The sequence below is a fragment of the Colletes gigas genome, unplaced genomic scaffold (assembly GCF_013123115.1).
Source record: "Colletes gigas isolate AHSC1104 unplaced genomic scaffold, ASM1312311v1 Colletes_gigas_Sc00004, whole genome shotgun sequence".
In the NCBI taxonomy this organism is placed as follows: Eukaryota; Metazoa; Arthropoda; class Insecta; order Hymenoptera; family Colletidae; genus Colletes; species Colletes gigas.
Genome location: NW_025106633.1, coordinates 8,017,511 through 8,042,972, shown reverse-complemented (window position 1 = coordinate 8,042,972; position 25,462 = coordinate 8,017,511). Strand labels below are relative to the sequence as shown.

The window sequence follows — 25,462 nt, the reverse complement described above, 5'->3', positions numbered from 1 at the left end:
TGGATCGAACGTTTGGACCAATCCCATTTAAAAGAAAAAAGGCCGGTCTGTCGTGTCTCGCCGAAAAATATATCATTTCCTAATTCCACTTTATCGACGCTCGTATCAAATTATAAAAAAAAACTCGACGAAAACAATATCACCAGTGAACATTTAATCGAAACGAACAGATCAACAATAATCTCATCTCCCGATTCTCTCCACTTTTTTTTTTACTCGTTCATCAGTCTATTGATCCTCCATATACATATGTTTTATATATATAAATCTATATAAGTATGCGCCGACACGTCGAGATACGATTCACTGTTAAACACACATCGGGCAAAGAAATGAAATTCGTGCAACGGGTACAAATAGCAAAATATAAAGACTATGACAAACTGTTTCTTACGCTTAAATACTGTACGTACAATAATTTTAAAACGTCCAAAGAAAATACTCAGCAAAAACAAAAGGGACAAAGAAATAGAAAAGAATATCTCCTAACATTGACTACTCGAACGAACCGACATAATTAATTCGATGCACCGATTCGTCGACAAGTTTCATCCTTTCAGGTTTATATATATTACATTGCTCCACGCTCTAATCGCCATAATATAAATACTTTCGATCATATACAACGCACTCGATCGACTCACTAAAGACTGCGAAGTAAGGCTATCGCGAAAATTTGACGAAAGCTGATCTTCCATTTTCTTCCTTTCTTCGATTCCTTTCCTCGTTTACTTTTCGTCTTTCGCAGTATTTCGCGCGTATAATGCACACGTGATCAACGCCTATAAATTACGTTCTGTTAAGTCTACGTGAAATTCGTTAGAAGTTTGAACGTTCGAATTCTCACTGTCGCTGCCCGCAACTCGACCTAACGATTACTCGCACGATTTACAATAGACTTTACCGATCTACGAACTTTCCGTTTAGCCTCGAATCGTTCATGCACGATCCCATTCAAGTAAAAATTTGGTGCATCGTTCCGGCAACGTGTATAAAAATCTGAAAAATCTCTAATAGGATGGATCCGGGCACGATTAACGAGTCCTCTTGGACAGCAATCGCAGCGTCTGACGAGCGAATTCGATAACGGGCTAAGTATTCGGATGTTCGATTGTACCGTGCCCCCGTGCACACCTCTGTCACCATTTCAAAATCTTAACGTTTCAAGAATATATGTATGTATACATATATGTATGTATATATGCTTTGGCAAATGTCCTCTTTTATCGTTCGTTCAACTACTACGATACTCCGTAACCTTACGTTAATTGTACATATGCGTTCCGACACCCCGAACAACTCGAAGCGAAAGTTGAACAAAATAATGTACCATAAAATTTCCCTCAACTTAGTCGCCAACGGAAGATAAGATTTCACAAGAGACCTGGTTCCGCGCGAGAACAAACTATTTTCAATGGGGGGGGGGGGATCGTCGTTAACATAGCTCTCATACCACGCACTAGAATATTCAAAATATATCGAACAATTCGTCCTGGTTTTCTATATATGTACAAAATTCCTTATTCGACAGGTAATATATAGCACGCCACCCAGATATGGATAAACGTGAGTGAAAACGAACAAACGTATATAATAAAAAAAAAAAAAAAAGAAAGTCAATATACAAACGGTAAGAGAAAAAGGAAGAGAACAGAAGATGGAGAAACGAAGAGAACTATTTTATACAAATATACTTCTTTACATCTACAGACTCGCATTAGCCACACATGCTCGTTTCGAATGCGTATTAAAAAGAGATTCTCTCTAACACTGTCGTCGGACTACGTTAGCCGCGTAATAAGCAACCATACATTTGTATACATATTTGGCGTAAACCTTTGATTCGTAATGTTGAACGTGTTTATTTACTAAAAAATATATATCCGTGTATCTCGATAGACGTGACCGGTCTGTCGGTGAAAATTTAGCGTTTCCCTTAGAAAAACTGTACGGCTACGTTCGTGACCGACTCTGTTCGGTTTCGATTCGTTCGCGCATGCGCGATCACGACCGTCGACCGTCTGCGTCACAGAGCCACCGATAACCGAACGTCGGAACGGCACTCGACGGATAGAGCAACAAGTACGGTAGAATTACATTCCAAACGACCGAAAATATACTTTTTCCACGTGTGCATTACGTACGTATAAAATCGCTAGGCATCCTACAAACACACTAGACATCACCGCACGCGTGTCCTCGATGGAACAGTAAATTTTCCTCGAATTGACGATAATTCCTAATAGTTCGATATACATATATCTATATATATATATATATATATATGCGTGTATAAGACGTACAAAAATTTCTCTTCGACGTAGAGTCGCGTACGCAAAACGCATACAACTGGATCTCTACGTGAAATACAGAAACACCCCCCAAGCTCTGGGGGGGGGAACGATCGATCGGGCGGACTCCGTGGATTGTATCGGGGTTGTATATACTTTCACGACAAGGATCGTAAGAAATTAAATTACAATTCGTACGCGACGATTCGCCCTCGAGACAGTGAAAAAAAAAAACACAACAAATACCTTGCAAGAGCGCCGCGACAATTAACCCGGCCCTACTCTACTTTATCGACAGGCGAGACCCACTTTCCATCTTTCGCCGCGAACAAAGTTCGAGCAACGCTCGTTGCTATTAAGCTCTCGTATGCCGTTGTAATAACGTCGAACGTATGAATTACACGACGCGTGTAATTGGTCGTTGAATAGGCGTCCGATAACAAACGTGTCGACGTCTTTTTCTTTTTTTTTTTTTTTTTCGAACGTTAAGCTCGTTGTCCACTGACGTTCTTAAATCGTAGGGGTCGCTGCGCGTTGCTGGAAGCACGACCTCGAGAGAGACCAGAGGTACGCGTATCTCTGATGCTCCTCGCGAGAGGCTCGCGCGAGAAACATAATTCGGAAGATCCAGGTTCTGTTCGATATGGTTGCACGTTAACCCTCGCTCACCGAGGAAAGGGAGCTGCGCGTCGAACCGACCGTATGATGCGTCAAATCGGGAAGATCGGCCGGTAAACACAATGGTATCGCGCTCGGTCCGTAAATGGCCTCCTGTTCCTCTAGCTGCAGAGCGAACTGCTCTTCCAGTCTCTGTAACGTACAAATCAAGCGATATTTAGAAACAATTACACGTGATCAATTGCAGGGAACAGTATCTTTACTGTCTAATCGTTTAATATCTTTACGTTTCTATTTAACTGTATTGGCGACAACGGATCTTATTTTCAACTGACCTTGTTCAATTACCTAGTAGACGATTCTGATATCCGCTCGTGAATCTCTTTTTCGACATTTTCGTCGGTTAGGTGCGTACGGAGGTATAGAACGTAAAAGGAAGCGATATATAATCGAACGTACACACTGGAAACACTTATATACGAGAAACCCGGGCGTGTAAGCGTATACCCCGTACATTTTTACTACTTTCGATAAAGTATACAACATATAGCCCACAATTATCACCGATTCACCCTGCTGTTATAGTATCACCCGACCACTTCAAGCTGCCATTTCAGAACGCGCTGCTTGCGTGTTACATTCGATACGATAATACGATATCAACGAATGCGGACAGATTTTGGTCGAATTTTATTCGCGAGCAACGAGTTTGAAATGTTGAAATTCGTAAAGCAACGTCTGCTTGGTACGTCGACGAGCAACGGGCAGAAACTAGTTTACGAATTAACCTGGCATTTCCGTTCGTTCGTTCGCGAATCGAATTTGCCCAACTCTATCCGAGGGGGCGCTGAGCGTAAAGTACCATTCTGTTTGACGACAAGCAATTTAGGATAACGTTATTCGTTAATACCTGGCGTACCAAAGACACGTATTGCTTCTATCGCTTTGTCTATTAAAATCTCTAATTCCGCCAACTAGGCAGCTGCTTTCAGTTTGCATAGGATACAATCACTGTACACGAGTGATAAACAAACATCGTGACTCGACACAGTCCATAATTTCAATAAGTTCGTTAATACCAACACAAATGCAACGTTTCGATGCTTGGAAAACTAAAAATATCGTATAACAATGGCAAGCTCCTATTGTTTTAGAGACACATACACATCGTTGTAAAATTTTCGTTTTCCCCGCTAATACCGCGAAATTTATAATGTTATAAATAAACCGTAAATAATGCCGTTATTGCTCTGTACATGTTATTTGATTTATCGTGCGAGCCCAAATACGTACTATGTACATGTCTCTCAGACTTTGTTACAAAAATAATACGTGTATAATATATGTATGTATATATTATTAAATACGTGTATAATATATATGCATATATTATTAATGCGTGTGCGTATACATAGACACGTGTATATATGTATACAGCATTTAGAGACATCATAAATATTACTGAATAATCGAAGCAACGGTGAGTAAAGCGAGCGTGTTACGCTTCAATGCTTAAAACACAATACAAAAAGAGAAGCTTCGAAATGAACAAATCGTTCCAAACTAACGATAACTATGGGAATGCTCGAATTGGTAATACATTCAGCTCGACAACTTCGGAACGATATGTGGGAAAACGCTAGTTCTTTGGTAATACAATATCAATCTTTGTTTTGCTTCTTCCAAACAGTATCAATTAGCCAATAGCTATGAGCAGTGATGGACAGTCGTGGGAACTTTGCACATGCGCACTAGAATTTTCCCTCGTTTTCCTCGGATTCCTTTCTGCGCATGCGTCAGCTCTCTGCCATAGATGTACCTTTAGAATTCCCATGTTTCGTACAAAAATTGAACTTTCTACTTCAAATGCTCGCCAATCACACAAAAATTAACTTATTGAAAATTCCCTACGTATTTCTCTAGCTATACTCATGAAGATTAAGAGGAAATTTGTTGTTTTTGTCTCTTTCCCAGTAACTTCCTTAAATTTTGTTCTTTAGTGGTACCCTAAATTCTAGTTAAGAGTATGCGGCAGTGATCATGCGCTCCAGACAATTCCCACGAATGTCCATCACTATGAGACTGTCTTATATTCGTCAGTTCATCGCGAATCGTTTCCAAATTACCGAGCTATACTTGCGTTATTTGAATCTTATAAATTGAAAAGAAACGTTTCGATGGTTTCGAAAGCAAGAGAAACCAAGGAACGATCTGTTTATTTGAAAGCTCCCCCGGATGAACAAAGGAGACACAAGACACGGATAAAGGGATGACTATCTACGAGGCGAGGAAGACGGGACCAAGTCCAGCTTGGAATGACTTCGTGAAAGCATGCCGTTCACGGAACTGGTGTCGGAACCGGCGCCGACTCTCAGCGACACTCTTGGAATGGTGAACGGGGAGGGGGAGGCGGGGGTGGAGCGGGGCAAACGCGGCGACTTCCTCCAGCTTTCGAAATTAGAGATGTGAGAATAGTCTAGAGGATGAGAACAGAGACCGCTAAGACCCGAAGGCAAATAGTCTCGGTAATGAGCTTCCAACGCTTCCATTTCAGCCGTCAGTTCAGCTTCTAACTTCTACAACAAGTACATTAAGACTTATTTCAGTATAGCTGGTATTCCGATTTCCTTATAATTTAAAGAACGATCGTGGTACGATTAGACTCGTATCTATTTGCTGCTCTGATGAATCGGACATTTGCACACGACCGTTGGCTGTACCCAGCGGATATTGCTGCAGTAATGCAAAAAAACAGAGACATTCAAAGGCGAATATTTAACCACAAGGTAGACGATATATCGGGTCATTCGGGTAAGTAGCGTCGTTTCTTCATCAAACACTATCACACAAGATAATAAGCGTGACTGTAAAAAATAAAATAATAAAGTTGCGTGTATAAAAACTTGCTACTTATGAAATGACCAGGTAATTCCACTTGGGAAGTAGTCGACGATAAAAGACGTACTTGATAACAGAAATGATGATCGTGCAAAGTATATGGAAAGCAGCCATGAGTAAATGAGGGTTAATTACCTGCTTTCGTGGCTTCAAGTGCGCCTTCCATTCACGGAGCTCTTTACTGTACGCCTCCTCGAGTTCCTTCAGCTTCAAGGTCTCGTGCTCCATCAGCATCTTCCTCTTCTCGTTCTGCAGCTGCTCCAGCTCTTTGATGGTGGCGTCGCTCTGCGCTCTTACCTCCTCCAGCTGCCGCGAGTGCTTCAACTCGAACCGCTGCTGCTCGGCCCTGTACCGCTTCTTCTCGTTCTCCTGAAACTTCTTCAGCTTCTCCCTCTCGGCGTCCGGGTCCGGCGCGATCACCGACGACATCGAGATCCTCATAGACTCCCGGAACATCATCTCGCGTGCCTTCATCTCGTTGCGAATCCGTTTTGGTAAATTTCTACGTTCCACCGTCTGCCGTTTCACCAGCTCCTCCTCCTTCCTCTGATTCATCCGCTTCATCTGCTCGAGCTCTTTCTCGTGACGGATCAGCATCTGATGCCTTTGCAGGAAGAAGATGTCCTTGAGCTGTTTCTTCAGCAGTTGCTGTTTCTCGTGAATGTGACGCTCCTCTTGCTCCCAGATGGACGCTTCCCGGGTCCTCATCAGCTGTTGCTTCTGCTGCAGGAACTGCCTCTCCATCAGGGCGATCTTCTCCCGATGGCTGTCGGACAGTCTCCTCAGCGACAAATCGTGGCTCTCGTTCAGTTTATCTAAAAAATGCTTCTCCCTCTCCTCGTGCTCTGTGTCCAACTTCTCTTTGCGTATCTTGAACGCGCTCTTCCTCTTGTCCTTCGGCATCAGGTCCACTTCCTGCTTGAGCAACCTCGTCTCCTGCTTTATACCGTCCCGGAACTGCTTCAGGTCCCTCTCCTGCTCGCTGCGTATCTTCTTCGACGCCAGCCGGATGTCAGCCTCCTGTTGCGCCTCCGCCCGTTCGATCTGCTGCCTCTGCTGCCGTGCCAGAGTCTCCAGGTCGGTCTCCGCGTTCCGTTCCAGCAGCTGTCGTTCCTGCTCGAAACGCTTCTCCTGCTGGTCCTTGTTGAACTGCGCCTTCTGCGACAAATCCTGAAACTGCTTCTGCTCCATCTTCTGCAACATCTTCAGCTCCCTGAGCTCTTGCTTCCTGAAGATCTGATCGTCGTACACCTTCCCGTTCTCGTCGTCGCCGTATATGACCTTCGACGTGGTCGTGGTCACCACGACGCCGTCTATCTCAAATTTTCTGGTCCGTTTCCGAGTCTTCTTCTTCAGATTCATCATCTGTATGTCCTCTTTCGTCCTCGTCGGTCGCGGTATGTCCCGATTGTAGTCAGGCTTTCGTCGTAACACCACTTCCTCCTCCACTTCCGTAGACTGACCTTGACCAATATGATTCTCCTTATTTGATTCCCTGCTATCCTGGCTGATCGTGGTGGAAATCGACTCAGCATCGGATCGATCTATACTCTTGCTGGGCGTGTGAGACCTCGTCGATCCTGACTCGCTCTGAGACCTGGATCCCTCGAAACTGTCCGGTGACACTCTCTTCTCCTTGTATCCCTTACCACCCTCCTTCTGTTTTATCGTCTTTATAACCTTCTCGTCGATACGACCCATGGAAGACTTGTCGTTCTTTATCAAACCGTTCATCTTCTTCGAGTTCCTATCCGCTTCGTCGACGTCTATCGAATCGACAGTCGTTCCAGCGACTATCATTTTAGTAATCTCGTCCCCGCTGTCGCTCTTCGTGCTCGATCTCTCGACCAAGCTCGTGTCACTGTGCGATGAGGAGGTCCGTACGGCGTCGTGTTTGTTAAGTACCGATGAGTCTTTCACTTGTTCCTTGTCGTCGCCGACGGTAACAACAGACACGTGACTAGTATCCTGCAAATCGTCTATTATTGGACTCACGATGAGAACCTCGGACTCGTCCAGCTTCTTCCCGACTCTCTTCGATACGTCGGTGAGAATAATGGGCTGCTCCTGCGGCGTGTACTCCAAACTGTCCAAACTGGGGAACCCGTCGTCGTCGGTGGATGTCTCGTTCACTTGGGTCTTGTTCAATTCGTTCGCGACGATAACGACCTCTGACGTCGGCGACGGGCGACAGGAAAGTGGCGCTGGCGTTACAGCGTCGACCAATACCGGGGGATGCGTAGTCACGACTGTTACTTGGCTTATGTTACTTGCAAGACTATTGGATAAATCCGGGCTCTCGGCTGTGATTCGGACGGTTGATGTGTTTGGACGTACTTCTTGGTCAGATTTACCTGTAAATCGAAAAAATAATTAAATACTTGAAACGATGTGCAAGGCAGAAAAATCTCTGCGAATAAAATGTTCCGTTTAACCCCTTGACGCCCACACACGGATCTCGTGAGGTCTCAAACTGTTACATACGACGCCCACACATCCGTATGAGATACGGGCTTGTACAACTGACTGCTCTCGCTGTCACTGTGCTTAAACGAAAGGCGACATAGTAACCATAGATGTTGGATTGTGTTTCATTTACAATCACAAAATAAAAAGTTACTGTTTCGAGATGAAATACACATCAAGGGATTAAAAATTTTAGAAAAAACCACAATTATTGTCGTTACTGATATATACATAATTTCAAGTGATTAAATAGCTCTCTTACCCGTAATGACGACTACGTTATCGCCGCTACCTCTTCTGGAAGTACTTCTGCTTCTAATAGGCGTCGATGTGATCACCGATACGTTCACCGACGAACCTTTCTTTTCGCTGTTATCGTCCGCGGTATTCTCATGATTGTACTCCTTGTGCAGCCACTTCTTCTTGTCCCGTTTCCCATCGAACTCGTCCGAAAAGTTCTCCAACGAATCGTATCTGGAAGATCCTTCGCTGTGACTTTTAACAACCGACTCCGCCTTACACGGTCCGTAATCCGTTTTTATATTCTCCGTGGAACAAGCTTTCATAATATTTTTTTCGGACGAGATCACGTTTGGAATTTCTCGGTGCGCCAATTTCTCCAAGGAGGAAATGTTCATTCGCATGTCGGAGTCCATTGAGAATCGTTTCTCTAAAACCGCATTTAACTTTTCCTCGACCGATTTTCGTTTTTCCTGCAAGCTCTTGTAATTCTCTTCCGTCGAAGATTGTCGTTTAACTTGTACATCGACCGGTGTTTTCTTTTCGATTCTAGTAAACAAATTTATAATTTTACGTTAGTAACTTTCATAGAAAATATTGTTCGATAAGAAGTTGATATAAATGAATAAGAACCTGCTTTTCTCTTCTAAAGATGACTGTTTGTTGAACATCGGCTTTGACCAGTCTTCCGATGGTTCTTGTTTCACTGGCGCAGATCTCCTCTTTTCTTCCAAAGTTAATTGCGTCCTCGTTGGTGGACCTATTTTATTATCTACCGTTTTCTGTTTAATATCAAATTTCTTCGTCATATCTATATTACTTTTGTCCTTCTCGTTACCGTCTGCTATTTTCTCTAAACTACCCAGCACGTTCTGTTTCTCGCAGACCGTATCTACATATGTTTGTTCCCTATCTAACGTTTCTTGACACTTTGATAATACATCGTCTTGCTGTTTCTCGTCGACGGCCTTGCGCTGATCCAGCATTTCTACGGAACTTTGCTTATCAGTGATTTTCAAATTGTTTTCCTTATCTTCATTTTTGCTATCTTGACGCATAGGCGGCGGAGGAGGCGCAGGACCCTTTTCGCGAGATATTCGACGTTCGTTTGTTTCGCTTGTACTAGGAGGTTTAGGCGCCTGAATAAATAAATAAATATATTAATACACGTACGAAAATATCGACGAATAATTTAAAATAATTACTTGTTTCTTCTCAACGGAAGCAGGTATGTTCTCTTTAGATTCTGCTTTACGTAATTTCTTGTTCCTGTCCTCCTTTTCACCATCCCTATTGATCTCTCGTTTGTGGCTCTCTTCTTTTTTCGCAGACACGGGTGATGCAATAAGATTTTCTTTTTCAGAAACTAAAGAAACATCAATTAATTTATCAATTATTTTCCTCGAATCTGTAACCGTTATACCAAGAATGAGAACTTACTCTTAACATCAGCGTCACTGCGCATAGATGCAGAGTCATCTCCGAGTTGGTCCAGCTCCAGAGGAAGCTGAGACGTGCGTTGCTCCTGAAATATTTACTCGTATTATATTTACGCAATTGTATAATTAACATACGTTACTTATAGGACTTAAACCGAGATATTTTCTATATTAAGACATGTAAAATTCCAAAGTAGATTAGATTAATGTAAATCAGGAAAAGGATCATTTGATATAAACATAAAGCTATAAGTTGAAAACAAAATTATCCGTTGAAATGTATTAACCGATACAAATTAACATAGTCGTTAGAAGTATTGGGTCTGAACACGAACAGAATACACTGAAAATAGCTTATGCATTGCAGTCAAGAAATGAAACAAATTAGCGTGGAGTTATAATGGTATGTACAAAAATATTAAAATTAAATTAGACAGCACTTATCGCATAAGCTACTGACCTGACAAACGCAGGGATGATGGGGCTGGCGAGGCCCAGGAGAGCCGCATGCACAGCCAAATTATCCAAATTACAACAACATATTTATTAGGATATCATTAGATTAAGTGTAAAGAAGAAAGAAGGCAATTATACTATGAAATTTTTTAGATCGCGGTCCTGAATGATTATATGCAACAAATACCAAATGCAAAAGTCACCTCGATCCTACTCATTCCTCTTAAACGAAAATAATTTATATGTATCGATTTTGCAAATCAAGAACAAAGCATGAATCAACACCGAATGTCGCATGCACGCAATTTTCTCGAAATTTTATCCACATTTATCATGCATAAATGTACAAAGTGTGATTTCGTGTTCCTTGAGACTCAAACGAAACACATTAATGGCTTATGGGAATGCATAGAAAACTATCTCGTTTCACGTTGTACCAATTTTCTAAATGCAAACGTTTCTCGATACGTAATCGTTTATAAAACTCTACGAAACTCGTATATAAAAATTGATATTTCACTCAAAAGCAGCTTACCAATCCGCTGATATTGTTCTCTGTGCTTTTTCGCCTTTTTAGCCTTCTATCAATATGAAAGCGTGTAACAACGTATATACATGTTAATTCTGTCCATAAAGCTTCTGTATATTGCTATTAATTACAAAACTTCTATATGCTAATTTTTATACGAAAACATTAATGATTGCATTTGTATCGTTTGCCCAATTCGTACGCTTCTCTTAGTTAACCATTTATACTAGTGTATTAGTATATTATTTTATAAATTGCATTTTTTTTCGTTATTGAATAAAATGATAACAGACAGCGATGGTTAAATGTAGTCTAAAAATAAAAATTACCTCTGCTTCTTCGTCGACCAATTCCTCTTCGACGACGTCGGCTTTGTACTCCAACAGCAAATCTCTGATCGGTTTTGAATCTAAATTTCGACTTATGAACGGATGCTTTATCAATTCGTCTGCTGTAGGTCGCGATGTTGGATCCTTTATAAGGGCCTTCGCGATAAAATCGTTGAAATCTTTGCTCCATTTCCCGGGCTGATCGAGTTTCGGCGGATCGCTTTTTTGTATTTTAAGGAGCACCCGCATCGGCGACATCTCGTGGTTGGGCGGTTCCATTTGTGCAAACTCTATCAAAGTAATTCCAAGTGACCAGATATCTACCTGTTATAGAACAAAGTGTACCGATCACGATATACGCAACAAAAACGAGAATCGATTTATTGTTTATTTAGCACATAAGGTTTACGATTTTATAATGTTACTGACTTTAAAATCATAAGGATTATCTCTAAATGTTTCGCATAATACTACTTCTGGCGCCATCCAATATGGTGTACCAATAAATGTATCGTGCTTCTGTAAAGTATGTTTATTTTTTGCAGACACTCCAAAATCAGCTGTGAATTCAGAAACACGTTAACATTTTTCAGATTTACGAGATGCAAGGTATATGTATTTATCGGAATATAAGGGTTACCTAATTTCACACCTCCAGCCATCGTAAGCAATACATTGCCCGCCTTTAAATCCCTGTGAATAACTTTAGATTTGTGTAAAAATGCAAGACCCTTGGTCATGTGTTGGCATATGTATGCTATTTGCGGCTCTGTTAAAGCTTTCTCTAATTCGACCATTATGGAATCGACAGCACCACCGTCGCAATATTCTATTAACATCTGTGAATTCGTTAAAATCAGCACATAAATATCGACGATCTCTGAAAATATTAAATAATTCAAGAACATACCCATAGCTTGCCCTCGATAAAATATGCTTCGTGCAATTCAACGACATTTGGATGTTTACACTCTGATAAAATATCTATTTCAATCATGAAATCACTGAGATCGTCCTCTCCCTCCAATGCGCACATTTTTGCAGCAGCAAGCTGATGCGTTTGCCTATGCTGTGCCTGGAATACACAAAATTGTTTAATACGTGATGTTTTCTGTTTCAAATTTATTAGAAATTTTACCTTATAAACTTTGCCAAATGCTCCGTCACCAAGTTCGCCCACCATTTCCCAGAATTCTTCCGGGTTACAGTCCATTTTAATATTATTATATAATTTCTTTTTCTTTGCATCGTTGCCACCAAAGTGGAACGCTTTCTTTAAATTCGACAAGAATGACATTTTCGCGATACTCATACAACACATTCGCATATATAAAAGTTGTGTCTCTATTACATTATGTTACAAAATTCAATATTATTAATCGTTAACAACAAATATCTATATCAATACTGCGCTTAAACGTAAATCTCACAGAATACTCGAATAATTCATCGTTACGCGAAACAGTTACAAGATGCATTAAATCATCTTCCTGTTTTAAATATAGTCTCGCATGTTTTTAAGTATTTAAATGTATCTTCTATTAAGATAGAAAATGTTTTGCGAAAAAGATGTTTAAATCCCCGTTTGATACATGGGGATAGTACCAAATCTCTCCCGCATCTTGATAACTTATAGTCAATGCTCATTAATCGACAGATATATTGTTTGAATCTGTATAGATACATACAATAAGAACGAAACCCATTATTAATAATCTTCTGTTTTTACTTGCAACAGCTTCCAACTGAAACCCAAAAGAAGATTAATAAGAGATTATAGCAAACATATTAACGATAGTTTCGATATTTTAAAACGACGTTAATTAAATAATAATTAAATCTTCGTAGATTAAATATTATAAAAATATTCTTTGTATATATGTACAACATATCTACGTTAAACAAATAGTTTTGTTGTAAAACGTTACATTAGTTTCAGAAAAAAGTAATGTACTAACTGCTTTCTTTCAGTACAGTGTCTGTAATACTATACAAATTCCATTGATAGAGAAAACTGGGACATAGCTAACAGAACAACATTCCAACAAGAGAGACCTCTAGAATAGGATCTTTTATATATTGTAGCTAAATTTCATTCCAAACACGTTTTAAAATAAATTCTATCGCAAATTCTGTTTTAATAAATACATTGTTGTTTGCTAACAAGAACACAACGTTATAATGTACATTACATATGTTACATTTAATGTGAGATCGATAATAATGCGCCAATTGTTTAAAAAAATATGTTAAAACCACGGACGATGCCCGTATGATCAAAATTTCAGGTATTAACAAGATAAATGTAATAAAAATGACATTACATATAAAACATTGATAGATGAGCAACCATATATCAAGAATTAAATATACGAATACATTTATTCGAAAATAACGTATTAAATATTTTATTTGAATCGTACATAAATAATATTTAGTACGTATAAATCAATTTCAAAATATTAATATAATTTTAAAATAAATGCATTAACTACAAATGCTTGTACCATACAATCCCTCAATATGTCCTGTTTCGCTACGAAAGTACATTGGCAATTGACATACAATTAACACTGTTTTAATAATTATCCACTTACTGGTTCCAAAAAAATTTCTAATCCACTGAAATTGTGTTTCGTTCGTTGTTTCGATAAAGAATACAGCGATCTACCATCGGGTAACTCAATGCACGTCAAAAGGTTCAGTCAACGAGGAAACATAGGATCGAAACTTTATTTAAAATACCGAGAGTCGGCGGTCACGAGATTGACACAATTTTGACAAGTAATCTTCGGTCGTGTCTGTCCGCCATCGTTTTGTAAATACACTTTCCCCGTCTTCAGTGACTCGGAATTATATCGTGAATAGAATCCGTCGAAACGAAACCGACCAAGAAATATCCCAAAGGTTCGGCGACGAGAACCGCGACGTAAAGAACGATGCGTGGACGCGTTTCGAACGCAATCGACGAGATTTTCACGAAGTCGTCTTATGCGGTTCGTGGCCTGCCAAAACCGATATGTGTTTCTGTCGGGTTTGGATGTAACAAATCGTGATGGAACATTCCCGTATCAACGACAGGGGACGATCGTGCACACGCGTCGCTTCGTCGTCGTCGGGACAATAAACTCGTACATTTTTTTCACCGAAAGATACAATTGTCGACAAAAAAAAAATCTGTAGACACATCCTCTGCTCACCTTCTCTTTTAATGATCTACCATTGACGAAACGGGCACACTTCGTCTTGGTGTCTAACCGTCGACGATCCACTGAGAAACTTTGTATCGCACGATACCACGAACTGTACGTATTGTCGGGAAATCCACCGACACCGTACGGGAACACGAAAAGAAACGCGAAAAAAGTATCGCGAAATCAGTAAACTAGACGGGCCCGTACGTACACGGCCATTTTCAGTAGCACACGCATATCACACATCGTACCGTACCACGCCTGGAAGTGACGTAACCAATCGGCAAGTGTGCCTGTATTCTACGAGAGGCTCTCTAACTTACAAATGCATCTTAAACGCATTTAAAAAAAAAAAAAGAAGAAAAAAATCGCCCCCCCCGATATGTCCTACAAAGTATGTAGGCTCATGGTAACGCGATTATGTAAATTATCGTTTGTCGCTTGGAAATTACGATCGTACGGCGCGCGATAAAATTCAATTGTAAACATACGGGCGTTTAGGCTCGCAGTAACATTCGCCGATAATTTAACGCGAACAATCTGATCTTTCTTTTCGCGTTTAACGAACGCGGTTCGATAGCCTTGCGTGCCGAAACAAAGTTTAAAATACGTGTTATTTGCTTTCGCGTGCATCTATTATTAAGTTACGGAATTGATTTCGTGATATGCCGTTACCGCTGCAGAAGCCTTTTAAATACCTGTACAACGCAATCTCATTAAATGCTAACGTAAAACAAACCTATGTTCCGCAACAACGTAAAGATTTCTTGAATTTATTTTACTCTGCATCCTTCGTATTACAGCAACGAAATATCCATTTACAATAAACAATGTTTTAATCGTTCAAATTAAATAAAATTGTCAATGAATTTATGTTCGATCGAAAGGTGGCATAATTGCCTGTTAGACGATAATACGAAAGGTGCAATTATGCGAAACAAACAAGATTTTACGTTCCATTGATACGGAATACCAAAAAGACTGAAATATTGGAAATTCTTTTCTTCGATGGATTACGTTAAGGACACGACAATCTTAAAAATATTTATTTTTCAGAAAGAAATTTAGTTTTAGAAGAGGCTCAACATTATAACATTAATAATTCAATTTTTTTGATTTAGAATCGCGAACGTAATACGCATTAGTTACTAGTCCCTTGATGCAGTATTATATGGTATTGTATCTGTGTTTATTGTTAAGCATGCAATAATTGTACGTGCGTACTTGGTTTATTCAGACCCTGGAAATTCGCCAAAAAGTGGTGTCACACATTGCTATTTATGGATCAGCTTGCGAACGGCGCTGATAACTTTAGTTTTTTACACTTATCTCACTTTGCACTTTGTGTAGTCTATGGCGTATTGCGAGCAAGTGATGGACAATCGTGGGAATGTTGGACATGCGCACTAGAATTTTCGTAAGATTCCTTTCTGCGCATGCGTTAGCTCTCTGCCATAGATGTACCTTTAGAATTCCCATGTTTTGTACAAAATTGAACTTTCTACTTCAAATGCTCGCCAATCACACAAAAATTAACTTATCGAAGATCTCCTACGTATTTCTCTAGCTATACTCATGAAGATTAAAAGGAGATTTCTTGTTTTTGTCTCTTTCCCTGTAACTTCCTTAAATTTTGTTCCTTACTGGTACCCTAAATTTTAGTTTGGTGTATACGAGCTCATGTATACGATCGTGCACTCCAGTGCGCATGTCCAAAATTCCCACGATTGTCCATCACTGATTGCGAGAGCCATTTACTTTTTGGCGGGCTTCGACAATCACCAAGAATACCAAGATCATAACCGATATCGATATTATGACTATTCTCAATCCTTAAGTATAGTAAACGAAATCTGACAACTGAATGGAACAATTGAATTTCTGCCTTATTTTGTTTCTGGGTCGGGCCGCATATAGTGTTGCAAAAGCCCCCAAAAAGGTCCTTGTAAGTTGCCTATCTATGACTTTATTTTCGAAGTATAATATGTAATTGATGTTTTGTATATTACTGTGCATACTATATTTGTAAAATTTGTATTATAGTTGTACTCAATATCACGATATGTTGCGTAGGTTAACTTATAAGAATTGTCTTTTCCTGCTTACGTTTGTTCAAATAAATTGTATTTACAAAAAGCTGTATTGCTTGTAATTCTCTTTCGTTTGTAAGAGCATTCTTAGTGTACTTAAAATACAAAGTGTACGTATTATAAATTACTATTAATTTATTAGAATCTTTCTTAATCGATATTATTAACTACAGCACTTAAAATCTGTATTGTTAATTCGGTTAAACATAGAAAGAAATTTAGAGTGCAGAACTTCTACAATGATCACTACGTATTTATTTGATCCTTTTAGTTCAAGTTTTCCTAATATATTAGTAAAATGACTAAACCGGAACGTGGTGTAATACAAATTATTTGGAAAAGTTTCGTTGGTTCTTTACGATTAAAAGAACCAACTGCAAAATTAATTGGCGAGGATTTCTATGGAACCAAATATTATGAGAGACCACACCCAACAAATACTGTAAAAAAGAGACCGTCTCGTTATTTCGAGCCAGTGAACAAAGAGGCTGGATTTGATCAGGAAATACCTGCGGAATGGGAGTCATGGCTAAGGTATCGCAGGATGAATCCCCCAACGAAAGAAGAACTAGAACAAAATTATCGCATGGCAATGACTAAAAAGCAAAATGCTGCGCAAATAGAAGCAAAATTTGGAAATACCAACGCCAACTTGCCGGAATTGCCGGCTAACAAGAAAGGGCAAAGTTCATTTCCGACGTACAAAGAGTACGAGGAAGAGTATAAAGTTAAGGTCAAAGAAGATAATTAGCGGAGATAGAAATGACAATTAAATTATATTTAACAAATCGATGAATAAATGATTTGACCGAATTTAGTTAAAAATAAATGTAATTAACTCGTCTGTCCAAAAGCCAATAAAATATCTAATAAATATGTACAAATTTTATTGTAACATATATTTGTATTACGATATATGTATAATTTACGTATTTATTGTTTGTATGAAGTATAGTCTATGCATAAAACAATTTATTAATATCCTATGTTTCTATACATACATTAGGTATGGTATCCTTTTATGTCATCGATCATACCATCCTCGACATAAACAAAAGTAACAGCCTCAATACTAAATTTAAGTGGAATATCTTCTTACAAAACTTCGATAATTACACTGTTTCAGACTTGAATCTTCTCTTGAAAAAGGTCGTTCTTTTGTATTTTTATTAGCTTTAATAAAATTTCTGTCTTCGAAAAATATTGTTTAAATATTTATAATAACAAACAGTTGCAGATTTTAAACGTAGATCGATGTAAAAATTGAAATTCAAGTCTGGGCTTTTTAACGAGGAGGCAGACATATAATCGTTGAAGTTTGTAAGAAGTAGTACTTCGGGTGCTGAAGTACAAAATATCAGTCAACATGAGACATAAATTCTTTCGTTCGAAAGAAATTGACGGAATTCAATGCACGACAAATGTATGTTTTTTGATCAACCAGAAAAATCGCTATTGTCGAATAGAGCTTGATCGTACAGTTCCCCTTTTACCAATCGTCCACCGAAATAGCGGCCATTTAAAGAATCTCTTGCACGTTCCGCCTCTAAAACGGTAATTGGTCATTTAATACAGAAATAACTGAAAACTAAAATTAAAAAAAAAAAAAGTACAAGCCACGTACCGCTCATTTGAGAGAACTCAACGAAAATCTTTACGATAACTTCCGCGTCTTCGTCGTCCTCAGATTGTCGTTCATTATAAATAATAACTCTTTCTACAACCCCAAACTTTGAACACTCGTCCTGGATTTCTTCTTGTAAACTTTCATCCACGTCCTCCGGGGCTACCATATTTCTCAAAATAACAACACGGGACTCGACTTTGCGCATAAGCTTTTGCATAACAAGGTGACGCGCGCTCTGCCCCTTGATCGACATGTTCTCTTGCTGTTGCAACGTTTGCGGTTCTGTCTCCTCCAGTAATTTTTTTTGTAGTTCCTCCTGTTGCTTTTGGTGCGCCGCTTGTTCCTGCGCCCGTCTCATTATATCGGAGTTTGTCGTAGTCGTGACTGGTATCTAACAATCACATTTAAAACGATTCAAAAAAATTCATCGTACGGTTCAAAATTGGTGCGAACAAGAACAAATCGTGGAAAACTTACAACCGGAGTTCCTACTATTGTTGGTGTGACGACAGCTGGAGGTGGTATAACGACTGGTTGTCCAGGTATCGGTTGAATAATTGCCGGTAGTCGAGTTAGAGTTTGTGGTATAGCTATACCAGGTGGAGGTATGACTGGTGCTACTGTTGCTATAGTCGGTGGCGCCATAATTGTCGCGGGAGCAAGTGTGGGTCTTACTATACCAGGCAAAGCTGTAAACAAAAATAATTTTATAAGATCATCGACCGAACAAGTGAAATAGATATAAAATTTTGTGAACTTCTATGTACCTTGATTCAATATCGGTGGTGCAGCAGCTCCGAGTTTGGTTAAACCAAGAGCAACTGCATTACTAGCTACGGCGTCCATTGCTTGTATCTTTGCTGTCGCAGCGGCGGCTGCAACTGCCGCTGCAGTCGGCATCATACTGGTCCCACTGGGCGGACCCATAAGAGCATTTGGCGGAGTAATGGCTCTGCCTACTCGTAAGTACTGACCACCCAGATCGAACAAATTCATCGACGCTATAGCCTCCAAAGCGGCTTGCATCGTTTCGTATTCGATAAAGCCATAACCTTTGTGCCGGTGTGGCGAACTTCCTTGCGCTAATTTGCAATACGTAATAGGACCGAACGCTTCAAATACAGATTTTATATCATCCTCGGTTAAATCCTGATGAATGGATGCAATGTAAATACGATTATAATGTTTACTCTCTTCTGTAATTTCATCTATCACGGATTGTGCTTGGGGCATGTTCGACGGACGCCCCACAACCTGAAAGAAAACCATACAAATTTAACGACGCTCTCGGCCAACGTACAAAACATTTATGTGCAAAATTTTACGAAGACTAAAAGCTCTAAATATAAAACAAATGCTTAAAATTAAATAGCTAAATATGCTCAAAATAAAATTAAGGAAAGGAATTCTATTATATTCTGCAATGGAGATAATCTGCATTTGTAGCATCGTTTAAAAACTTTTGTTACTCTTTAAAATATCATAAAAATTTTACGTCGTAATCAGTTAAAAAATCTACAGGCATGGAATTTATTATGATCGTTAAGAAGAAATTTAATTAAGTTTTTGGTCGAAGTGCATTCTCTAAATACGATGCAGTTCGATCAAAAGGAATTGGATAAGACTAAATAAAAATTTGCCGACCTCCGGCGGGATGATAGGATTGCTGGGGGACAGGAAATTCGTTATATAGGTACGTCCCGCTACCTTGATGTTACGTCCACCAATCATGACACCATTCATCTGTTCCAAAGCAAGTTGTGCTGCTTCGGGTATCTCGTATTCGACGAATGCAAATCCTTTGTGCTTCTGTGTAACAGGATCCCATGACATGTTGATCGATTTTATAGGACCAAAAGGCAGGAAAGCCTGCCTGATCGTGTCCTCTTTCAATTCGAAACTGATGCTGCCCACATATACCCTGCCATACAGGAACATCATTTCAAGTGACAATTTACCATATATATGTTAGATCGATTTCTTTCAATTTTATTTGTATCTATTATTAACGTATTCACAATTCTATGCTATCATCGATCGAATACAGAACGAAAACAAAATATTCGAAGATATTTCTTGCAAAAAGAATTTGTCACAAATTTTATTTTACAAACAAATTTTAAATATTTCCTTTGTGATGTTAATTTCTTATTTATACATTGCTTTTGTATCTCTTTTGCAAGAACGTTCTTTCAACTCGACGATAATCGGAAAGATTCTCCATTCGCGTTTGTAATGTTCAAAAAGTATTTGATATTTGAAAAGAACAAGCGTCAAGTATCGACCAATGCACGTAGCGAGATATACATAATTTGAAATAATTCGAACGGAACCCAAGTTAAATTATGAATAAAACATTTTAATAAATACAAGATACGAGAGTTAAGAATAATCTTCAAGACTCGAAGACGAAATTTTGGAGGGCTAAGACAAAGAACAAACAAACCTGCACATGAGGGCGAGAGCCTGCTGTCTCTGCACCTGATTCCGTTGACTAGCCATTTGCTGTAACACAAAGGACCATAGGCCTTCTATTGATATCCCTCCCCCTTACATACACCATGTCTCGTTCATCTCAAAAATCCCCCAAGCTCTTTTACCATTCCAACTTCTTCGCTCGACTAGTCTTTTCTCAATTTCGCAAGTCTTCGTAAAAAGAAATTTATTTGAAAACAGGCAAGACAACTTCTCAAAGATCATCTCCAATTCCATTCGAACGAAGTATAAGTATATGTATAGTAAACATTAATCGCCATAAGGTAGTACGATAAAACTTTTCATTTTGAACTTGTATCCAGAACACGTTGTTAAAAATGTACTCGTTGACAGACTACTTGCATAATACTGAAAATTATAGCCAAGGGGTCGCTTACATTTTTAACATTTTAATTCTAAATACAAATTGGAATCTATTATAAATGCTTTTGAAAAATTACTTCGCTATGAGGAGAAAAGGAAAAGAATAGTCGAGTTCAGAAGCGTGTATCGATTATTTTTCTCAAATCGTCCATAGATTCATGCACAAAAACTTGTCCTCCTTTGCGCTGGTACAGCTCTGCTCCCGCCGACTACTATCTCAAGATATCTAACCTTTTCTTACAGTAGTAACTCAGGGAAACGTTTAGGAGTGTTTGATCGTAAGGCGGTTTCATATTGTTTCTGTCTTGACTTGGTTGACACTAACCTGCACATTAGCAATAAAACTTGCTGCCGCAGGACCAACTTATTCTTCTGCAGGGAGAAAAAATCAACCGATCAGAGTTAGGTTCCAGTGTTCGTCTCTAATTTCTGTTATTGATTTTGATTTTTCTTTCACTTTACTCGCTCGTCATAACGAACACAGGTTAATCATATTCAAATAATAATTTAACATTACTCGGCGGGGCGAGCTAAATTGCAAGGACAAACGTTAATTCGAAGCACCATATGCGTAGATAAAAAATTGCTGGTTTTTTTTCTCGGTATTATTGGCAAAGAGCTAAATAGAGGAAGCAACATGTACAATATATATCTTCTAATAAATGATACTTTTTGAGATAAAAAAGAACCCCACAATCGTAATATATAATTTCATAAAACTATGTATTGGATCCATTGTGCATCCTTGCGAACAATTAACATTCGATTCAATAACTGAAATCGCGCGGAAGTTAATTTTTCAATAGCATTCGTTTTATGTTTCTTGTTTTTTTGTCATGTCAGCGCACGACAAAGATAGAGAAAAGAGAACACTCGTTTTAGAAGCTTATGAATGTACAATGGAATACAAAATGTATGTTAGGCGAGTAAAGTTTGTTAGTTTAATGTTTGAAAATTACCTGCTGTTGATGCGCGAGGGTCTGTTTCATTAGAACCATTTTGATGCTTTGTTCCATCGCGTATTTCTTTGCTCTATTTACTGTATCCTGCTGTTCGGATGTAATTTTTGGGAGACCTGCACCTAGAATGCCAGGTAATGTAAGATATTTAGCTCCAGGTCCTGCAACACAAAAGATATTTCATGTAAACATACGCTCCAAGCTGATCAAAGGACGTGACCAAATCACGTTTCATCAGATCTTATCAGCTACTTGTCCACTATATCGTTATCAACCCTCAATATACAACTTCAATTGGAGCGATTAAAATTTTATTGTCACTATTTTACTTATACATCATTTGTAAACAGTTTTATGCGACTTAATAATTTAATATAATTTTACGTACCAGCAACAACTTGTCCGATTTGGTTAAGATCATATATAGGGCCTGGCAAGAACTCTGATGCATTTCCTACGAAGAAAATTAGTATTAGATAAACACGTAACATGATAATTAATTATATTTAGTACCTCCACTATCACGCACACACGCACACACATGTTTTTAAAAATTACTCTAATTTCCAGATTACTTTTTTCTTTTTTTTCTTTTTTTTTTTGTTCTTTGTGACGATAGAGGTACTAGAATAATATTAATTTTATAGGGAATAGTTTTGATTTCTTAACTTTGATTGAAAATTAAATAAAATCGAATATATTGTTTTTTTTTTTACGAGTAAATTTATCGTAAGTGGCTGTAGAATTTTAGACAAGGAATGCAACAAAATGACTTAAAAAGAGATGAAAAAAGTAACGATGTCGTGCAGTAGTTCCCACGGTAGAACCATCCTCCAAACTGTAAGTTCAAAGAAATTAAAACAGTCAGGAACAATAAATATTTCACTTTTACAATTGAAGATATTATGTATAAAATATAAAAATATAACATATATTTTATACACATAAAGGACAAAGTGGAATTCCCTTCTTTTCTTGCACACCATTAACATAAAATCTGTTTTGTACTTCGAACGAGTAACGATCAGACTTTTGTTGAAAACAATATTAAAATTTAAAAGAGATCGCTGCAACTTAATGCACAATATCTTTCATTTAAACTTCATTACTGTTTGCACTATTAGCCTCAAACAAATCAGACAACCGATAACTAGATTAGGTTTTCGTACGATCATAACCAATTTGGTCTGCTAGTCTCTGAAACAGAAATCAGAACACGTTGAAACGCTTCTTTTTCTCTTTTACGACTTTTGCAGTTTCACGAATCAATAATTGTTAACTTTGTTCGATCATTTGATTAACGGCTAACCGTGTTCTGGGCTGAGCAATGATGGTTGTGCGCAAACTATCCGAGATTGAGGCGACGCACAAATCTGTAAGCACAAAGCAAAGGAGAATACTCTCAGTGCATTTTCTGCGCCATTTTCTTACAGTTTGCCTTTTCCAACCTACCACGCAATTAGCCTTAACACTTTCTGTGCAGCAATGGCGATCCTAATTGACAAGAAATCTAACGCGATCGACCGTCGAAAAATCGTATTTTCTCGTGTTGTACGCTCTTCTGCAATATATTCTTATCAACTTACAACGGGCTCACCTTCTTTAATTAGTCTCACCTCGTGTTTACAGAACATAAATACAAATGCGATAAACTTCGTTTTGAGAATATCTTGAAAAACATACATCGCCATTGCCTCTCCTATTTATAAGCCTCTCTTTTCATTCTTTATATATTTCGATCGAGTAAAGAATCGATAATACGATTCGCAATTTACGAAAGAGTCGCCAGGAATTTTCAAACAAACTACAGCCACTTAATTTTTTATCGGTATCTAAAAAGATGATACGCTTGGACACCATGCTCTGATAAACTAAATTCGTGTACAAAACGAGGCTTATAATTAGGATGAAAGAAGACTACCCTAAAATGCTGACCTATCTAAAATACGCATCGTATTTGGTACTCGACAATAGATGCTGTGTCAGTGGAGTTTGCAAAACTCTGATTTGTTCTGTTCAACGAATGTAGCGTTCTCTTTCTTTGTTTGGCGCACGCTCATGATCACAGCTCAGTCGTAGGCCACAGATTCTGTACTGTCTCTCCGCTGTAACATCTCAGAACAGAAGGACAACCATACATTAGTTTTATTGAGGGCCAACGATCACCTATTACCCTAGCCTACCAAAATATATTCTGAAACTGCAATAGACCTCTCGACTCTTATAGTTTGCCAGCATTTTAATAGAAAGCTAGCACCTGATTGTCCTAAGTAAATAGTATATGTTTCTCTTCATCATTTCCTTTGTTTAAAAATATATTATGCTTGCTGTTGCTTCTGTGTTCACCTGTCTTTTCCACTCGTATGCTTAACCGTATGATTTGTTAGCGATTAGGGGCATACAACTATTTGGCTGTTTTAGCAATGTACCTTCGACTCTAGGCTTCTTGTTCGGTGGTTCCGCACTGTTCTGGGACGTTGGTGCCTATAAAGATACATACGTATTTAATGTTATCGTATTTTATATTACTAATTATACAAGATTAAATAACATCGAAGGTTAATGCTGAATTTAAACATTAAAAATATTAATTCTTGTAGTACGTTGCTATTTTAATAGAAGCAATCAAATAACTGCACGCATAACGATATCTTCAAACGCTTACAATAATTATAAACTTCCAAATAACATCACTATTATTGCAAATACTATAAAACATTAAGCACACCGTTACGATATTTAATGTTTCTCGTTTGCGTACAATGATTCGAAACAAATGTTGGGGATAACCCAAAATATTTTAAGAGCATTCTGTATGAATGAAAAGGCATGATAAATTTTCTCGGTATTCAGCTTGTTAAAAAATAAATTTGTAAATAGTAACTTTTATCTATGATACACATTAAAATGTATGAAAAAGTCTGTAAACTTTATTGATTGGATCATGTGCGATATTATGTCAATACGCGTTAATAATTCGATTGGTAACTTATACGTTTTATATACAATGAAAGAAACTTCTGTTGTTTTATACTTGTAATTTATCCGGTCGCTTAAGGATATTAATCACTTAAGTACGTTGCAAGCATTTTACAACCGCCATCATGATCCGTCATTTGTTACTTCTGCCAATGCAATATTTCTTGTAAAAACAATGATAAAATTAAACTTACCATAGCCATTGCTCCGTTCATTGTCCCCTGTGGTCCAATAAAATGTGATCAATTTCTTTTAGACGTGATTTTTGAATAAAATCTCAACCGACTCGCGAGAAGTAACTTACGTCCGAAGCGATCCGAAGCTTGCCCTTACGGAAGCATACGGAAGTGCTATAAGTATACACTTTGTAGTAATGTTACTTTATCGTATATAACAAATGTTCGAACAAACAACGAACACATATGCTATATTTACCCATAAATAAAAACACGACTATTTTTCTATACTTCGAAATTTCTGTCCGATAT

At 38.4% G+C, this 25,462-nt stretch overlaps 3 protein-coding genes across 12 annotated transcripts; 1 reads left to right on the top strand and 2 right to left on the bottom strand.

Moving 5' to 3' along the window:
• Nucleotides 1-697: 697 nt before the first annotated feature.
• LOC122405530 (serine/threonine-protein kinase 10) lies at nucleotides 698-14,915 on the bottom strand. 3 transcript variants are annotated; one of them, XR_006259779.1, is made up of 13 exons: nucleotides 14,467-14,915; nucleotides 12,405-13,011; nucleotides 12,177-12,341; nucleotides 11,907-12,105; nucleotides 11,696-11,826; nucleotides 11,267-11,590; nucleotides 9,954-10,038; nucleotides 9,719-9,879; nucleotides 9,147-9,652; nucleotides 8,536-9,062; nucleotides 5,943-8,161; nucleotides 3,245-5,485; nucleotides 2,987-3,101 (listed from the first exon to the last, which is right to left on the bottom strand). XR_006259779.1 is itself a non-coding variant. In XM_043410357.1 (12 exons), exons 2-12 carry the CDS (start codon nucleotides 12,591-12,593, stop codon nucleotides 2,946-2,948), a joined length of 4,662 nt encoding a protein of 1,553 aa, XP_043266292.1. In that variant the 5' UTR covers nucleotides 12,594-13,011; nucleotides 14,467-14,915; the 3' UTR covers nucleotides 698-2,945. The 3 variants fall into 3 exon arrangements, 1 of the variants encoding a protein (XP_043266292.1); XM_043410357.1 differs by lacking the exon at nucleotides 3,245-5,485 and having other exon boundaries at nucleotides 698-3,101; XR_006259780.1 differs by lacking the exons at nucleotides 11,267-11,590; nucleotides 11,696-11,826; nucleotides 11,907-12,105; ... (1 more) ...; nucleotides 12,405-13,011; nucleotides 14,467-14,915 and adding an exon at nucleotides 10,944-10,960.
• A 1,373-nt stretch (nucleotides 14,916-16,288) lies between these two features.
• Nucleotides 16,289-17,420, top strand: LOC122405288 (NADH dehydrogenase [ubiquinone] 1 alpha subcomplex assembly factor 2). 2 transcript variants are annotated; one of them, XM_043409926.1, is made up of 2 exons: nucleotides 16,289-16,405; nucleotides 16,822-17,420. In XM_043409926.1, the coding sequence occupies exon 2, from the start codon at nucleotides 16,849-16,851 to the stop codon at nucleotides 17,299-17,301; it is 453 nt and encodes a 150-aa protein (XP_043265861.1). In that variant the 5' UTR covers nucleotides 16,289-16,405; nucleotides 16,822-16,848; the 3' UTR covers nucleotides 17,302-17,420. The 2 variants fall into 2 exon arrangements, with proteins under 2 accessions (XP_043265861.1, XP_043265860.1); XM_043409925.1 differs by lacking the exon at nucleotides 16,289-16,405 and adding an exon at nucleotides 16,498-16,660.
• On the bottom strand, nucleotides 17,416-25,414 carry LOC122405286 (poly(U)-binding-splicing factor half pint). Of its 7 annotated transcripts, XM_043409922.1 has the most exons (14): nucleotides 25,279-25,412; nucleotides 25,169-25,195; nucleotides 24,425-24,479; nucleotides 23,931-24,109; nucleotides 23,305-23,368; nucleotides 23,165-23,192; nucleotides 22,384-22,449; nucleotides 21,996-22,156; nucleotides 20,624-20,682; nucleotides 19,822-20,098; nucleotides 18,945-19,431; nucleotides 18,655-18,866; nucleotides 18,175-18,568; nucleotides 17,416-18,096 (listed from the first exon to the last, which is right to left on the bottom strand). In XM_043409922.1, the coding sequence occupies exons 8-14, from the start codon at nucleotides 22,050-22,052 to the stop codon at nucleotides 17,987-17,989; spliced, it is 1,596 nt and encodes a 531-aa protein (XP_043265857.1). In that variant the 5' UTR covers nucleotides 22,053-22,156; nucleotides 22,384-22,449; nucleotides 23,165-23,192; nucleotides 23,305-23,368; nucleotides 23,931-24,109; nucleotides 24,425-24,479; nucleotides 25,169-25,195; nucleotides 25,279-25,412; the 3' UTR covers nucleotides 17,416-17,986. The 7 variants fall into 7 exon arrangements, with proteins under 7 accessions (XP_043265857.1, XP_043265858.1, XP_043265854.1 ...); XM_043409923.1 differs by lacking the exon at nucleotides 23,165-23,192; XM_043409919.1 differs by lacking the exons at nucleotides 23,165-23,192; nucleotides 23,305-23,368; nucleotides 23,931-24,109.
• Nucleotides 25,415-25,462: the final 48 nt, after the last annotated feature.

Bases quoted from the DNA above. Each gene is read 5' to 3' on its own strand.
- LOC122405530 (XM_043410357.1), bottom strand. From the start codon at position 12,593: ATGCGAATGTGTTGTATGAGTATCGCGAAAATGTCATTCTTGTCGAAT. The intron at 12,342-12,404 runs GTAAAATTTCTA...TGTGTATTCCAG, and splicing joins CATTTGGCAAAGTTTATAAG to GCACAGCATAGGCAAACGCA. The intron at 3,102-5,942 runs GTAATTAACCCT...TGTACGTTACAG, and splicing joins ACTTGAAGCCACGAAAGCAG to AGACTGGAAGAGCAGTTCGC.
- LOC122405288 (XM_043409926.1), top strand. From the start codon at position 16,849: ATGACTAAACCGGAACGTGGTGTAATACAAATTATTTGGAAAAGTTTC.
- LOC122405286 (XM_043409918.1), bottom strand. From the start codon at position 25,189: ATGAACGGAGCAATGGCTATG. The intron at 18,569-18,654 runs GTAAGTTTTCCA...TGTGATTGTTAG, and splicing joins CAATAGTAGGAACTCCGGTT to ATACCAGTCACGACTACGAC. The intron at 18,097-18,174 runs GTACGTGGCTTG...TTACCGTTTTAG, and splicing joins TGAGTTCTCTCAAATGAGCG to AGGCGGAACGTGCAAGAGAT.